This window comes from Oryzias latipes, chromosome 1 (genome assembly GCF_053564925.1).
Source record: "Oryzias latipes strain Hd-rR chromosome 1, Olatipes_Hd-rR_3.1".
Classification (NCBI taxonomy): Eukaryota; Metazoa; Chordata; class Actinopteri; order Beloniformes; family Adrianichthyidae; genus Oryzias; species Oryzias latipes.
Window position 1 is genome coordinate 9,434,427 of NC_136237.1, and position 15,252 is coordinate 9,449,678.

Genomic DNA, 15,252 nt, shown 5'->3' on the forward strand with positions numbered 1-15,252 from the left:
CTTTTGTGCCCGCCCACTGTTCTCATTGGATGAAAGAGGAGTCACGTGAAGAATCGCGGAAGAAGTCGATTTTCAGGGAAAAGTCGAACTTTTGTGACGTAAATTTGGCGTGTTAGGACCTCACCTGTCCTGACCCACCTGGAGAGGTTCCGGAAACTGTTCGGCCCGTGCAGCCGCGTGTCTTCGTCCGTGGACGCGATGTTGAGCGCCCCCGCGGCAGACCGGAACAAGGAGCCCATCCTGGAGGTTCTGCGGCACAGCGTGCCCTCCGACCGACCGCTGCACGCGCTGGAAATCTCCTCCGGTACCGGACAGCACGTGACCCACTTCGCACGAGCTTTGCGGAACATCATCTGGCAGCCCACCGAGTACGAGCGCGAGTCCCTGAGCAGGTAACGCATCTGGGCCCGCGTGACTGTCTGAGCGGGCTGCTCCCGTCCCTTAACAACCACCAAACATGGATAGATGGGGTGAAAAGAAGGGAGTTACTTATCTCTACAATAATTCAGGTGTAACTCGTTTTATTCCCGAGACCAGAACCCGTCAGGTTCTTCAGCTGCCGTTTGTTTGAGGTTCCACCTGTGGATCTGAAGGAGCCTCTTACTGAAGAGATTCTGATGAAGAGGATGAAGGTTTTACATGATCCTGCTCGTCTTTCAAAGCATTCTTTGGCTTCTGAGGCTCCAGAGCAGAACCAGAACCCGAACCAGCCTTCTCCATCTTTGAGCCTCTGGTGCTGCAGCCATCAGAGCTACAGAGGAGAATGTGTGGAGCACATTCATCCTCTGGCTTGTGTTTCTGTCTGTAAAAACTGTTTTTTCCTTCCATTCTCAGCATCGAAGCGTACAGAGCTCACTACCAGCTGGACAATGTGATGCCGGCCGTCTTCCTGGATGCATCTCTTCCCCATCAGAGCTGGGCCGGGATCCGGCCGGAAAGCCTGGATCTGATTCTCAACATCAACATGATGCACATCTCTCCCCTGGCCTGTACTGAGGTGGGTCTGCTGACCTTCACATCTGATCATGAGGGTTTCACCAAAGCACTGATGTCGAGGCCACGCCCCCAAAACCCACCAATCACTGCGAGAGTTCAAACAGAATCTGCAAAATATTCTTAACTGCGTCTTTGTCCCTGGATGAGCATCAGCCATAAATGTAAGTTGCTACCTTACCGAAGTCCAAATTAGACGGAAGAATGTGTCACATTGAACCACCAGAAAGAAGTTTGTTAAAGTTTTTCTCAGATTTCAGTTCAGTAAAGGTAAATCGTAGAGTTTTCCTCCTGTCACAGCTTGAGGTTTCTATGGAGGTTAAACGTTTCCTCTCCAAGCTGCTGGCACTTTCCTAACATTCGCACAGAGCGGGGTCCAGCAGGCCAGACCTTCTAAAAACGGTTTAAACAAGATCATCACGTGCAATCCTGGATTTTCCCAACACCGAATTAAATCCAGTTTTTGAGACCTTTTATTTCCTTGACGACATGTAGAAATAATATTTTCCCTAAAATTCAGTTTTCTCATCCAACTCCCTAAATGAATCCAAACAGTATTTGGGGAGATTTTTGACCACGGGTCTGCTTTGGCCCGGCTCTGATCCGACCGGAATTTCACTCCAAGGTTGAAGGTGAGTTTGGAAGTCTGTGCGGTTGAAACAACTTGTCACTCTCGTGAGAAGCCCATGTTACACTTTTAAAAAAATATTTCATCTCACAGTTAATTCTTCCAATTACATAAAGTTTGGAATTTTTCTGTAAAAGTTTTAAAAATTCATTTTGAATCTAAACCAAAATGCCAACAAACTCAGATCTTTTTTATTTTTAATTCAATTCGGATTTGGCTGCATTGATGCCTTTTCTAACCTCTTAATCGCCTATTAGAATCACCTGCCACGAAGGAAGGTCGACCACATCCCAGCTTCCTCCTTAAACCCCCCGGACAAACCCCCGTCAGTGAAGCGGTTGGACGTTAGTCACAACTGCCCCTATGGCTTTATAGGGGCCGTCTGTGGCGCAAAAAAATGGGCAAACACACGTGGCCTGCCCAAAATATCAAGGTTGTAGAGCGTTCGGTGAGCCCATAAAGTCCAACTGTTCATGAACATTTTCTTCTACAGGGATTCTGCGGCCGACAAGTTGTAGCAAACATTTATACAGCATTCAAGGGTGAAATGGGTGAGACGCAGGCTTGACGTACAAATCCTGCAGCCCATTGGGGCTGTTCATGTGACAGGAGCTCAGTAGTAGCCTGACTGTTAAAAATGAGGAAATTGGACAATAAGAGTAGTTCATGTGGGCATCCTACAGGTAGTTGCATATCACCTTGTGCGTGCGGCATTCGCAGGCGGTCGGGAAGGACCAGTACTCGCACCTTACAAACAACTAGAGCAGGACTGGCCAGCCCTGGTCCACAAGAGCCTCAATCCTGCCAGGTTTCCAGCCCTCCTTCACCATCTTTCTACTGATTGGCTGACTCGAGTAATTCCACATCCTAATTGACTGAACACACCTGGTTTAGGTAGTCGGCAGCAAGCAGTCCCGGGAGATCTGGAAACCAGGCAGGGTTGAGGCTCATGAGGACCAGGATTGATCAGCCCTGGACTACAGTGTGGTGTAAGGATTCTTTATCTTCATTTCACCACAGAGAGAAAAAAAAAGTTGTACGGGCGCCGCATGTAGTGATGGGTAGATGAGGCCTCGTGAAGCGTTTCGGCAAAACTTTATAGATGCTGTGTTGATACTGTGTCACTCCACACTGACTCCTGCTGGACCGAAACATCATTGCAGGCAACCAAGATCACTGATACACTGACTGAATAAACTAGTGTAAACACAATATTTGTCATTGTAGTTCCTCATTCCCATGTCTCCCCCCGGCATTAAGAAGGGGCTTTTAAGTTTGACAGTTCTGCTGAAGAAAATGCCACTTTTAACCTCCAAAATGTAAAATGATAAATTTCAAATAGGAAATGAACGGGGGGACAAAAACACTATTAAATAATTCCACAAACATCATTAAAACACCCAATTCAACACTTTAAGGAAAGATTCAGTAAAACTAAACGCCAAACACAGGTGGGCGGGGAAAACGGGGGTGCGTGAGTGCGAGGAATGTTCAGCAGCTGGAAGCTGGGCGCGGATCCGGGGCATGAAAAACGTTTTTGTTTGTTTTTGTCCAACTCTGTTAAACTCGCTGCTGGACTGATTTAGTACCCAAGTGACAGAAATGTAACAAGAGAAAATCTGGTAATTTTTTTTAGAATATTTTTCAAAATAAAAGTTAGCTTAGACTCTTAATAAAACTAACTAAAGTTTTAGATTGACCCGAAACACACCCAATTATCAATATTAGAACCAAAACCACCCAACTGGGCAAAAACCCGCAGGATCTGGCAGCGCTGCTGGTAGATGCACTTCTTTATGTGACTCTTCTGTGACACAGTGGCTGCATTGGTCACGTGACTTCTCGTGAAGTGATGCGCGCACCGACACGGTTTCACTTTATGAGCTGCCGGACCCACATCACTAGCTGTTTGACTGCATCACCCATAACTGCGTGCAGCTTACGTTAGCCTTTCAAATGCTCCACGATGCACCTACCAATCGTACGCTCCATTTTTAAGGTTGGTGGCCCCGCTCTGTGGCCGCACGAGCCTCGAGAGAACTGCAAGACACACCCGTGGCCCCCATTAGATGCAGCTGCTCCTCCCTATGACCTCCGCTAGCCTGGACAACCCAAGAACCTGCAGCATTTGTTCATGTAACCAAAGCTTAACTTGGCATAGACAGCAGTTTCCACAACCTTAGTAGGAGTGGCTACAGGAGATGCCTTCTATCTCTGCACTGAGCGACCCTGCTCTTCACGCCACATCGAGTGGAAAAACGCCACCGCCATCCCCCACCACGCCGTCTGAAAGAGTGACTGAAGCACCAGAGTCACTTTCTCTCTTTCAGGGTTTATTCAGAGGCGCCGGAGCCGTGCTGAAGCTGCAGGGTCTGCTGTTGACGTACGGGGTGAGGCCCAAAAGCACGCCATGGTCACATGACAGCGTTTCAGGGACCTCGCACAATAACTCACTGCTGCTTTTCTCAGCCGTACGCAGTGAACGGGCAGATCAGCCCCCAAAGCAACATAGAGTTTGACCGCAGTCTGCGGCAGAGGTGAGGCGCTCCTGACCGTCAGTCCAAGCCAAAACCCAGGATTTCATGTTCACCTTTGAGAAACCAGATCTGTCCTTTGCATCATTTTGTCCCACAGGAATCCAGAATGGGGACTCAGGGACATCTCCCTGCTCCGCTCTTTGGCGCAGAAAAACGGTTTGTTCCTGGAGAAGACGGTGAGCATTCAGCTGACGGAAACAGTCCCAATATGAAATCAATGAGTGAAGTTGTGGAATTTTCCTGACAGAAAAATGCTTCTCCTTCAGGTGGACATGCCAGCAAACAACAAATGTCTACTCTTCAGGAAGGAGAGCGTGGTGTGAGCGTGTTTAGGTCTCTGCTGGAGCTTCCTTCTTCTCCTCTATCACATCAGCCTGTGTGGTTCTGCTCTGATGACCTGCTTTGGACAGAAAGGCTGCAGTTATTTGGTCTGACTGTGCCAATGAGAGAACTAAGGTCACAACAACACTGTCTGGTTTAATGGATTACAGTAGATTATTTGGCAGAAGTGCTTTGCAGAGAGAATTTAGAAAACAAACGCATGAAATCAAGAAATTTCGTTTAAAATCTCTTTTGTAAAGCAAGAACTTAAGTGAAGAGCAAAGACTAAATGTAACATAAAGCTACTGCTGGGCTGCTTCTTTCCTTTTTACAGTGCAAACACATTTAGATCACCATGTAAAAGTACATTTAAAGCAGTTTCTATCACAGGTATAAATCGAGCCACGTGACAAAACAAATGTGGAAAAGTTTGGCGGGGGGGGGTTATTTTTTTCCATTAAGTCAAATGAAAACTACATGTTCAAGTCACGAGTGGTAATCTGGGCTCACAATAACCATGGTAACCATGATCCTGTCCAACAATAGTTCCCTTTTGAAGACAGCTCATTCTGTTGAAAAAAAAGGATAACATTTCTCTGTTTTAAACATTTGTTTCCTTTGTTCTTTCAGAGATTAGATATAAAATCTTTTTTTTTTTTTGTTAAATGTTCCATCTTTCTCAGACATTTACAAGAATTTAAGACAAATGGTTATTAGCCAATACTTTGGTTTAACTGAATAATTTGTTTAAAGTTCCATAAAAAAAAACTTGAGAATTCTGATGGGTATCTTAAATCAGGGTATCTAATAAAAAGAAATGCATATTAATTTGTTAGTAATGAATTAAAGTTTGACTAAAGTGATTTATAATCTATATTTGTTAATCCTATATAACTATTTGTATTTGATAAATGCATTTCGGAGACTCCTATCTCATTAGCAAGATCAAAACCTTTCTCAAGAACCCATCGTCTAACCTTGGCCCTGTACTGCATCATGATTCCACTAGGGGCAGTAGAAGGGCTTCTCTTAAAAATGACCATGAAAATTTCCATGAAAAAACACTTTTGGCGGGAAAGGTTTTGCTAATTTTCAAAACCTAATGGTGAGAAAAACTTTTCTATTAGATTTTAAATGACTCCTTGCTGCATTGAGAAGTTACAAAGTATTAAATTTGAGACGGTGGATAAAAGAGGGGCTTCTTTAATCAAGCAGGGTTAAAAACATTAAATTACCATTTATTAGTCTGTGGCTCATTAACCTAAAGATGTTAAAGACCCACTCCAGGGAAAATTGTGGGAGAAAAAGAGAACTCTTCACCAAAAGTCCCCCCCACAACTTCTGATAAACTCCTGCCGCTCTGCAGACATTTCTCCCAAAAAAACACAGGCGTTGGCGTAATAATCAAAAGACCGCTGTGAACCCTTTGCAATCAGATTCAAAAGATAATCTGAGTGGGACTTTAAGCATTTTTACATTATTTTTCTTTACTTTTTAGGCTAAATAACGTAGTTTTAAAATTGTAACGGTTCATCTTCTACCGTTTATTCTCTTTGGGGGTCACGGGGCTGCTGGAGCCTATCCTGGCCACTTCTGGGCGAAGGCAGGTGACGCCCTGGACAGGTCGCCAGTCTGTCGCAGGCTAGAGTGTCCGCACGCACACACCCACGCACTCTCACCTAGTTGACCAATTAACCTATGAAGCATGTTTTGGACGTGGGAGGAAGCCGGAGAGAACCCACGCATGCACGGGGAGAACATGCAAACTCCACACACAAAGGTCCCCCATTGGTGTTCTGGTTCAGCTCCCCCAGCCAGGACTTGAACCGGGGCCTTCATGCTGTGAGGCAAGAGCGCTAACCACTGCTCCACCGTGCAGCCATTTGTAACTGTTATTGTTGAAATTGCGATGAATAAATGTACCAGATGATCGACTTTCAAGTGGGTTTTGCTAAACAAAAACAAATAAATGTAATATTTTAGTGTTCTGTGGGACCGCTGGTCTTTCCCAGGCTTTGGACAGGCTCGCATGGCTTCTTGTGCAGAGCAGCGCGCAGCCGTCGCAGCCTGCGTTCTGTTATGGCTTTGACGTAGCTGTCCGTCTGAATGATGGCCATGCCGTCATGCACCAGGCCCATCACCAGCAGAGGGTTCTCCTCCACCGTGATGTTGGGGCAGGGACAACTCCAGTCCATCGTGGTGATGGTCACCTCCAGATTTTTAGTGTTGAAGAAGGTCAAGCCCATCTTCTCATCTTTCAGGACTTCATCCAAGCTGAAGCGAGCCAGCCCAGAGTTCAGGTCCTCCACCAGCTCTGTCAGCCGGCCCACAATGGCGAAGTCGCTGCGGCACAAGCTGGAGATAATTTTCCCCTTCATCCGACATGTCCTGCAGGGTCTCCTCTTGGGCTGGGGACAGTTTGCTTCGCATTCTTTCTTGGTGTGGAAGTTGTTGGCGTTCCCTTGGCAGCCACCAAATGCAAACGGCTGACATTCCTTCAACATGGAATTCCAGGCCCACCGGGCCTCCCAGGCTTTGCAGGGACCCTGAACAGCGGGCAGGGAGCATATTCCCATCCCCTCCCTCTGGCAGGACGCTTTGCACTCTTCGTAGGTCTCAAACCGGTTGCGGCTGTCATCGCAGCCCCCGTTGCTGAAGGTCACGCAGGAGCCCAGCTTGCTATCGTAGTACCAGTCCACGTGACGCTCCGCGCTGCACACCCTCAGGTCCACTTCAGCCAAGCAGTCTGCCGGGGAAAAGGGCCGGCCCATGGGCATCTCTGGATCCTCAGAAAAATCATCCTCAGCCCGGCGGATGACAGACAGTGGATAGTCTGCACGAAGTGCTCCAACAGAGTTCCGGGCAATGCAGGTGTAGATGCCCGTGTCCCACACCTGGGCATTGTAAATGACCAGCTGTCCGATGTTGGTGATGACCACGTTGCCGTACATTTGGTCAGGCCTCATGACAAGACGCTCACGTCGCTCACTCTGCTTCTCCCAGGTCACGTCAGGCCTGGGCACTCCAACCACGTCACAGTGGAAGCTGACCGTGCCTCCAACGTAGATGGACTGGTGGTGGGGATTGGTGTACAGCGTGGGGGGCATGGGATCCTCTAGGGAGGATGTTGGGGTTGGGTAGGCTGTAGTGCCCTGGGGCAGTGGGCTGGTGTGGGGGCCGGGCAGGTAGAATCGGCAGGGGATGACGGTCAGGGTCACTCCCCGGATGCAGGCCTCAGCGTCCATGTAGCAGCGGTTGAAATAGGTGAGACCGTCTGATGCGCAGGTAAAGTTGGGCTCCTTCTCGCAGCGGTCCTGGCACTTGCAGATGGGCTGTCCATCCCAGATGTCACAGGTTGCACCCTGCTGGCTGCAAATGAAGCCCTCACAGGTGGCTGAGGAGTTGGGGGCCGCCGTCCCACCATCCTTCCCGTCGGGCTGAGCAGGGGTGCCGTCAGAGAAACGAGCAGCAACACAACTGTTGAGGCCGCACACGTTGGTGCAGCATTTCTCAAAGTCAGTACAGTCCTGAAACACCAAACACTGGATCAAAATTTACCAACCTACTGAAAACACATGAAAGTTAAAGATCCATGAACACAAGTTAAAGATCTGGGGGGTCATAAGTCATGACCCATTCTCAAATGAGCAGATTAGGCTGTTGATCAGATGTGATTTTAAGAAAGTCTGAAGCTGAGTTTAGTCATCTTTTTATGCTCCCAGAAGCATGCAGCCTTTAATCTGCTCTAAAGTCCTCCAGGATCTCACCTCATCCGTGCCGCACTCCCTCTCGCAGGTGCTCTGAGCATCTACCCACAGGTTGGAGTTCAGCTTGTTGGGACAAAATCCTTCGTGTGCAGCTTGGGCTCCTGCCTCGCTCGAGCACGAAGAAAATTCCAGAAAATCCCCTACCAGGAGAACCAACAAGCAGGCACGTGTCCATCCCCACAGATTCCTGGGGCTGTGCGCGTAACCCCATCCTGTTGTGCTGCCAGAGTTTCTCTGATCCTGGAGCTGAAGCGGGATTTCACACATGGTTGCGTTTTTCCTCTAGGTGCCCTTTAAGTGAGTCCATCCCTTCCTGTAAGTCATCAGGAGACAAATCCAAAAGACGAACCGGATCTTCGGCCGTCTCGTGCGTAAATCCAGTCGCTTTTACGCAGAGCGGAGTTCCACGCAACCAAGGGAAGTCCACGCGCGCTGCTCTTTTAGCGAAACAAATGTTTGTTGTTTGGTTGTTGTTTTACGTCAAATGATTGCAAAGATTTTCCGTTGGAGAACCAGAAAATCTACAGGCGGCGAAGGAGAGACATGAGCGAGCGGAGGCGCACAAAGAGCGGGGTGGATGCAGACGCAGCCTTTCAGGGTGAGAGGAGGTGGAGAGGGTCCTCTGACCGCCCCCCCGGACGAACAGTGTCTGAGACTTTATGAAGGCGCACCATGCAAGGCGCAACTGGACAAACATCGTAAAAACATCAAAGAAAACGACACGGCAGTGGCTGCAAGCTGTTCCAACATCCGCGCGGAGCCAGGCATTCCGAGAAACTGGCGCTTTTTGACGAGTTGTTGCTTTTTATCAATTATCCTACTCAACAAACCCTTGAGGGGTCTATTCTAAGCACATTTATGCTCCCATGTGTTTCTCTTTGCGCCAATTAGAGTGAAACTGCGAAAAGCAGTTCGGAGGGCGCAAACGTCGCAGGGGGCGTGTCGCTTCGCGTCTCTAGAAAACACGGCTGTTTGCGCCCTTCGTGTCTAGACGTGGGTCACTTTACCGCGCGGAATCGTGCACGCGCAGCTCTCGCTGCCGCGCTCAGGTGGGAAAGCGCAGTGATCGCACCGTGACGTCACCTTACACCAGCAGCCGGTCTCCAGGCTGGAGCCCCCGCCCCCCATCCTTTCATCGGCGGTGACCCCGCAACCCCTCCGTGACTTCTGACCGGGCGCCATTCATCCATCCCAGACCGGCCAATACCGACAGAGCAGCTAATCAATTCAGCTCCCTTCCCCCTTTAATGCACTTAAGCAGCGCAGGGCAGGACAAAGAGCAGAAGACAAACACCCCCACAGTTCCCACAAAGTCTGCGCTAAGAGGAAAGATGGAACACAAACGCATTTCTGGAGTTTTGCTCTTTATTCAGATGGAGGACGGTTCTCCCGGCCCTCTGCCAGACAAGCCGATCAAAGGTTCACAGACCTGTGGTGCTTTGAACGTTCACCAAACACTTGTAGCCCATTGTCCTGGTCTCAATGCATAACACGAAGGAGGTGCCATGGATGTGACCTCCGGAGCTGCAGGAGCGACAGCAGCAGGAGGAAAAACTCAGCGGTTCACGTCCAGGAGCTCCAGGCGCCTCGCATTCAGAAAACGCGACCATGACAAACATCCTGAGAATATCGAGAACCTTCTAAAACACTGAAATGGATCTGTACAAAAGTGTGACATTGAACTCCACCAGAACTACAACGGATCGTGTGGGTTTGAACCCCCCCCAGAGGGAAAAAGGTCAAAGCCCCCCCACACACATGCTAACATTTTTTTGTTTTTACAAACTGAATTTGTGTGCAAAACAATCCCATCCCACTGACCCAAAGCCCCATCAAACCAAGTCTACTCACAAAGGAAATATTAGCTGCAGAATAGAGAGACATCGGAACATTCTGGACACAGACAATCCTCCACACAGACAATCCTCCACACACAGTCACAACTTTACAACACACAATCCTGCTCCACGTTGGGTGGAGTCACATGTAGTGTCTTCAGAGCTGGAGGGGGGGTTAATCCTGCCATCCCAAGGACTTCTACTTGATCTGAGCGAGCCTCTGCAGGGAAGGGTACAGGAGAACAACATCCACAGGACGGCACCAGCAAGCGCAGAACCAAGGGAACTGCAGCTTTCCAAAAAAGTTCTTTGTAACTGATGAAGATGGCGGGAAGTCTTCTGCGCTCTCCTCCAGCTGTGCCATCCCTCCAGCAAGAACAGCAGAATACTGACCACGAGGGCAGCACCAGCTTTACGCTCCACTACGAGATCTTACAGTTCCCCTTGGAGGACGAGTACTTGGGAGGACTCTGGGGGGGCCGAAAGGACTTTGAGCGTTTCAGACTGTTAGCTTTGCTTCCAGCGCTGTTCACACCAGAGGTGGCGCTGTTGGTCACAGAGTAAGAGCGTCCGTGCATCATGACGGCGTTCATGCCATTGGCCATGGAGAAGGACTTGAGGTGGGACTTGATGGTGTGGGGTAGTGGCAGCTTGTCAATCAGGTGAACCGGCGTGCAGGAAACGATGGAGCGGCAGCACAGATCCTGGAGGCTGAAAACTGCAGAGCAAACAGAAAAGCATGCTGGTTATTAGCCACTCCCATCATCTCTTGATCTATTGTCCAACTGGTCTCTGAAATAGGATTTTGCCATTTTTAGGCAAAATTCAAAAACTTGTGTCGTTTTCTAGGTCATTGTTTGTGCAGCAGTTCATCAGAAACTCTCCATTGAGCTGTGGGCGGGACTAATCCTCCGCTGATATCCCATCATCCCTTTGTTTACATTCTCTCATGATAGCTTACCGACCCTCACAACCCCCAGCTGACATTAGCTGTGCAAAAAAAAAAGGCGAGCGATATTGGGGCCATGCAGCCACGCAGTTTGGAGCCAGATTCCAGCTCAGACGAGGAAAACAAAGACGCAAATGGAGCTATTCGTCCACAAATGGATGCAGAGGAGCAGGGAGACTTTGGCTCGCCCGTTGCAGTTTCTACTTCACACTTGAGAGCTTTTCCAAATAACACTTTTTCCATCTGCTTTCATCTGGATTCATCATATTAAAAAAAAAAACAACTTGAAGACGAAATCTTAACCCTTGAGCTCTATCGCTGCGTGATTTTCACTCGAGCAAAACTCATTACATGAATTTCAATGTGGCGTGTCGAGGAGTCTGTTCCTTCACCAGGGAAGTCTCATGTCCCAGGAATGGGTGGACCAAAGACAAAGTTTTTCGTATTATTTCATTATTTTTTAGGATTTTTTGTTTTTTGTTCTCAAAATTCCTAATTTTTCAGTCATTTTTGAGCATGTTTTTAGGAACTTATTTTTCATTTTGTCACACATCCCACAGTTGAATAAAAGAAAACCACTAACTGATCATGTGTCGTCATGTTTTGATCTATTTTTCATGACAAGTACTTTTTTGTTGCTATTATATCAGGTAAAAATCACCCGGCAAAAGTGATGGCATAACTTTTTACAGTGAAAGTGTTCTAGGGTTGATCTGAAATTATATCATATATTGTCCTCCACCTTGAGATAAATGCTACAAGAACATGCTAAAAACACCCAAAACACAATTTCCATTGGAGTGAGTCTTTGAAAACAACCACATGGAAGGCCTAACAGTGGTTAGCGCTCTCGCCTCACAGCGGGAATGCTCTGGTTGGCACGGTCTCCCCGTGGATGCCTGGGATTCCTCCGGGCGCTCCAGCTTTTCTCCCTCAGTCCAAGAACATCCTGTATGGGTTACTTGGGAATCACCTCTAGAAGTGTGTGACTGTATGGTCCTGAAAATTGCCTTTACCCAAAAATGGCCCCTGTGACCCTGGGACTATTGCACATCTGGGTCCTTGTTTCCTTCTTGTCTTCATTTTCTTTTTCTTTTTTTACATTTTGTAACTGTGACTAAAGTAGTAAAATGTTATAATCAAAACCTCAAAAATGAATGTCTGTCATTCATGATATCTGTGTTAAACTGGAACATTGTAATGAAAACAGCAGAAAAGAACTAAAGGGATCCCTTTTCTTTAAAGAGGCTTTGCAGTGACCGTCTCTCTTTTACGATTATTTCACACAGGTTATTCATTATCTTTGCTAATTGTCAGTTCAACTCAAATGAATAGAAGAGCCTGATCAGTCTCATCCCTCTATGACTGGAGCAGAGTTTGCTGCCCAAACGCTGAATCCATACCTGTCACAGCTCTGTTTAGTTCAACACAAGACCCTTTAATCTTCCAGAAATCCATTTTAAACCCACATTTGTTCCGTCGTAAAAACTGAACTGATAAAAAGAGCAAAAAAAGACCAGCCTCACCTCTGTTGGGCCTCCAGAACTTCTCCATGCCGTGCCTCATCAGCACAATGCGGGAAAGCTCGGTGAAGGACTCGACTATGTTGAAGTTGCAGAGAGGACTGACCTCGAAGAACGTCATGCTGTTCTTCTCTGCGTAGGCTCTAGCCTGCTCTGTTGGCACCTGCCTCTTGTAGGCCAGGTGGAGGCGGTTCCCCACAAGGATCTTGGGCACACCTGGAGCATGCTGATGGAGGAAATGAGGTTCTGCTGTCACACACTGCATCAGCACACCTGAATATCTGACAGAAGCTGATAGAGAATCACCTCATCGATTTCCCGGATCCAACGATCAATCCCATCAAACGACCAGCTGTTGGTGATGTCATAAACAAGCAGGATGCCCTGTGGAGGAAACAGACACCTTCACTTGAGCTCTTTTCAAACAGTCCGAGTCGTAGAAAACGAAAATGCAGATTCGGAGAAACAGTAACACGATAATACAGATGGAACGACCCAAAACTGGCCTTTCTGACTGAGGCCTAGTCCAGAAGTAGCCAAGAGTCTGGCAAACAGATAACTCAACATATATTTAAACTGTTTATATTTAAACTGACCACTCAAAAACTTTTCTAAAAACTGAAGACTTTGCAAGACGTAGTTGTAGTCATCTGAAAACAATTTTAAGTAGCCTAATGTCACAGGATTGCAACAACAATTCTGATTATGAATCAGAATATCACATAAATGACCTTTATTGACAGAGGGCAGAGAAATGAAGGCAGTCGGAGCTGTGTTGTTTAAAATAAAAAAGGGCCCAATGGTTCAACTTCTGCAGAAGTGAATGTCCCAACAACAATCATTCTGATTGACTAACTATCTCCTGTGGGTTTGTGTAAGCAACAGTTTGATGAAGTTGAGCATTAGTTTGTGATCTATCAGAATGATGCCTTCATTGTTACTGAAAATGCATTTACACACGTGATCCATAAAGACAAAAACCACTGGAAACAAAAAAACTCCCAATCACTCTTACATTTCTCCTCTACCTGACAGTTGAGAAAACATTTTAACCAATCAGCTGTTAGAACAGACATTTCCCATCATGCAATAAGGCTGAGAACTTGATCAGGTGGTACAATTTCAATCCTCAATGTGGTAACAATGTTAAGTTTACAGAAACTCAGCCTTTAAGCTTGTTTGTTTGTTTGTTTGTTTTTTAAACATATTGACTGTTTGTACAGAAAATTTAGATCATACATTATAAGATGGTCACATTTACAAACTTCTACAAAGAGTTTCATTCAAACATGGCTCTGCTGCAATCCAGTTTGTGCAATAAACCAGAAAAAAAAAAGTTATTAAAAATCACCTGTGCTCCACGGGAATACGACCTGAAGATGGTGCAAAATCTTCCCTGCCCCGATGTGTCCCTGTTAAAAAAAAAAGACAGAATGAAGTGTCCCAACAGCTGGCTTAGTTATCATCCATGCAGTAATCAGAGCTTACCACAGCTCTAGCTTCACTCTTCTACCGTCTAGAAGAATTGTTGTGGTCTTGTAATCAATCCCTGAAAGCACAGAAAATCGCACATATTACTTTTCTTTGGCCTTGCTTTTTTACCTGCTCTCAGGTGATCGTAGACAGTTATTCACCGCTGCTGTAGGCGTATGGAGACTCAGCGGATCCGTCCTGAACGCTGTCCAGGATTTCCCCTTTTCCAACATCGCTGTCTCCCACAAGAAGGAACTTCAGGAGGTAATCATAGCTCTTCACGGGACTGCTCTGAGCTCCCATCATTCCACGCATTGGGTCCGGTTCCCAGAGAGCTTCTTCAGCTCGACACGAACGTGTTGATCGAGGCGGCGGGACAACAATAGGAGATCCCCGCGGGGGCAGCGAAGGCTCCGAGACCGCCGGTGTCGGAGGACAAATTTGGCTAGACGCCGCTTTGGAGTTAATTACCGACTAGGGTTTTGTTGTCTCTAGAAGCATGAACAAGCGCCTTATTGATCAAAATTGGCAAAAGATCCCAGAGGCTTTTTGTAAATACAGATAATTTTGACGAAACGATTCATCAAAACAACAAGCGCTTCTTCTAGCTTGCTAGTTTAGCCAGACTGCTAACATCAGCAAATGAATCGCATTCTTTAACAAACAACCGACCCATGCGTGACACCAACCAAGCAGAGTAAGCGCAATCAGCAACGTTTGAGTTTATCATGAAGGAAAACTGCTCCAAAAGAACGAAAAGACTCCAAAAACACTACGAACATACGAGAACAGTGTGTTGGAACACCCGGATGTTACGCCTTGGCCCACGTCACATCCGGAAGAACTGTCTCTAAAACAACATGTCAAATAAGAATTACAACATTTGAGCTTCAAGAATTCATTAAAAAGTCAATAAATACATAAATATAGGATATTACTCTTTTTTTGGTTTTATTGAGTTTCTTTTAAATTTTCTCTATTTTATTAAATCTGAAGATTTGAGTGTAAACAGACACGAAGCGAGCATTTTTAAGTTATGTCAATTAAATGACTATGAAATTCGGTCCTTAAAATACGATCAAATTTAACAGTCTCAGTTTGCCTGATCATTCATTTTTAACAAAACTTCATGGAGGGGGGGGGGGGGGCGGGGGGTCAACTTTTAACATTTGACTTCCTCGGAACGTTTGTCCATCCACAAGGGAGGAAACGGGTCTTGAATT

The 15,252-nt window shown here is 46.8% G+C and overlaps 3 protein-coding genes across 5 annotated transcripts; 1 reads left to right on the plus strand and 2 right to left on the minus strand.

The window, feature by feature from the left end:
* Positions 1-15: 15 nt before the first annotated feature.
* Positions 16-6,461, plus strand: mettl26 (methyltransferase like 26). 2 transcript variants are annotated; one of them, XM_004066192.5, is made up of 6 exons: positions 16-392; positions 835-997; positions 3,952-4,011; positions 4,091-4,158; positions 4,256-4,334; positions 4,425-6,461. In XM_004066192.5, the coding sequence occupies exons 1-6, from the start codon at positions 199-201 to the stop codon at positions 4,479-4,481; spliced, it is 621 nt and encodes a 206-aa protein (XP_004066240.1). In that variant the 5' UTR covers positions 16-198; the 3' UTR covers positions 4,482-6,461. The 2 variants fall into 2 exon arrangements, with proteins under 2 accessions (XP_004066240.1, XP_078805972.1); XM_078949846.1 differs by having other exon boundaries at positions 4,256-4,314.
* wfikkn1 (WAP, follistatin/kazal, immunoglobulin, kunitz and netrin domain containing 1) lies at positions 5,665-9,146 on the minus strand. The gene is made up of 2 exons (XM_004066245.5): positions 8,247-9,146; positions 5,665-8,006 (listed from the first exon to the last, which is right to left on the minus strand). The coding sequence occupies exons 1-2, from the start codon at positions 8,511-8,513 to the stop codon at positions 6,459-6,461; spliced, it is 1,815 nt and encodes a 604-aa protein (XP_004066293.2). The 5' UTR covers positions 8,514-9,146; the 3' UTR covers positions 5,665-6,458.
* Positions 9,147-9,593: 447 nt separating this feature from the next.
* Positions 9,594-14,852, minus strand: LOC101162345 (ras-related protein Rab-40C). Of its 2 annotated transcripts, none has more exons than XM_020705581.3 (7): positions 14,719-14,852; positions 14,191-14,518; positions 14,045-14,105; positions 13,908-13,968; positions 12,863-12,940; positions 12,560-12,782; positions 9,594-10,802 (listed from the first exon to the last, which is right to left on the minus strand). In XM_020705581.3, exons 2-7 carry the CDS (start codon positions 14,342-14,344, stop codon positions 10,507-10,509), a joined length of 873 nt encoding a protein of 290 aa, XP_020561240.1. In that variant the 5' UTR covers positions 14,345-14,518; positions 14,719-14,852; the 3' UTR covers positions 9,594-10,506. The 2 variants fall into 2 exon arrangements, with proteins under 2 accessions (XP_020561240.1, XP_020561239.1); XM_020705580.3 differs by having other exon boundaries at positions 14,702-14,845.
* Positions 14,853-15,252: the final 400 nt, after the last annotated feature.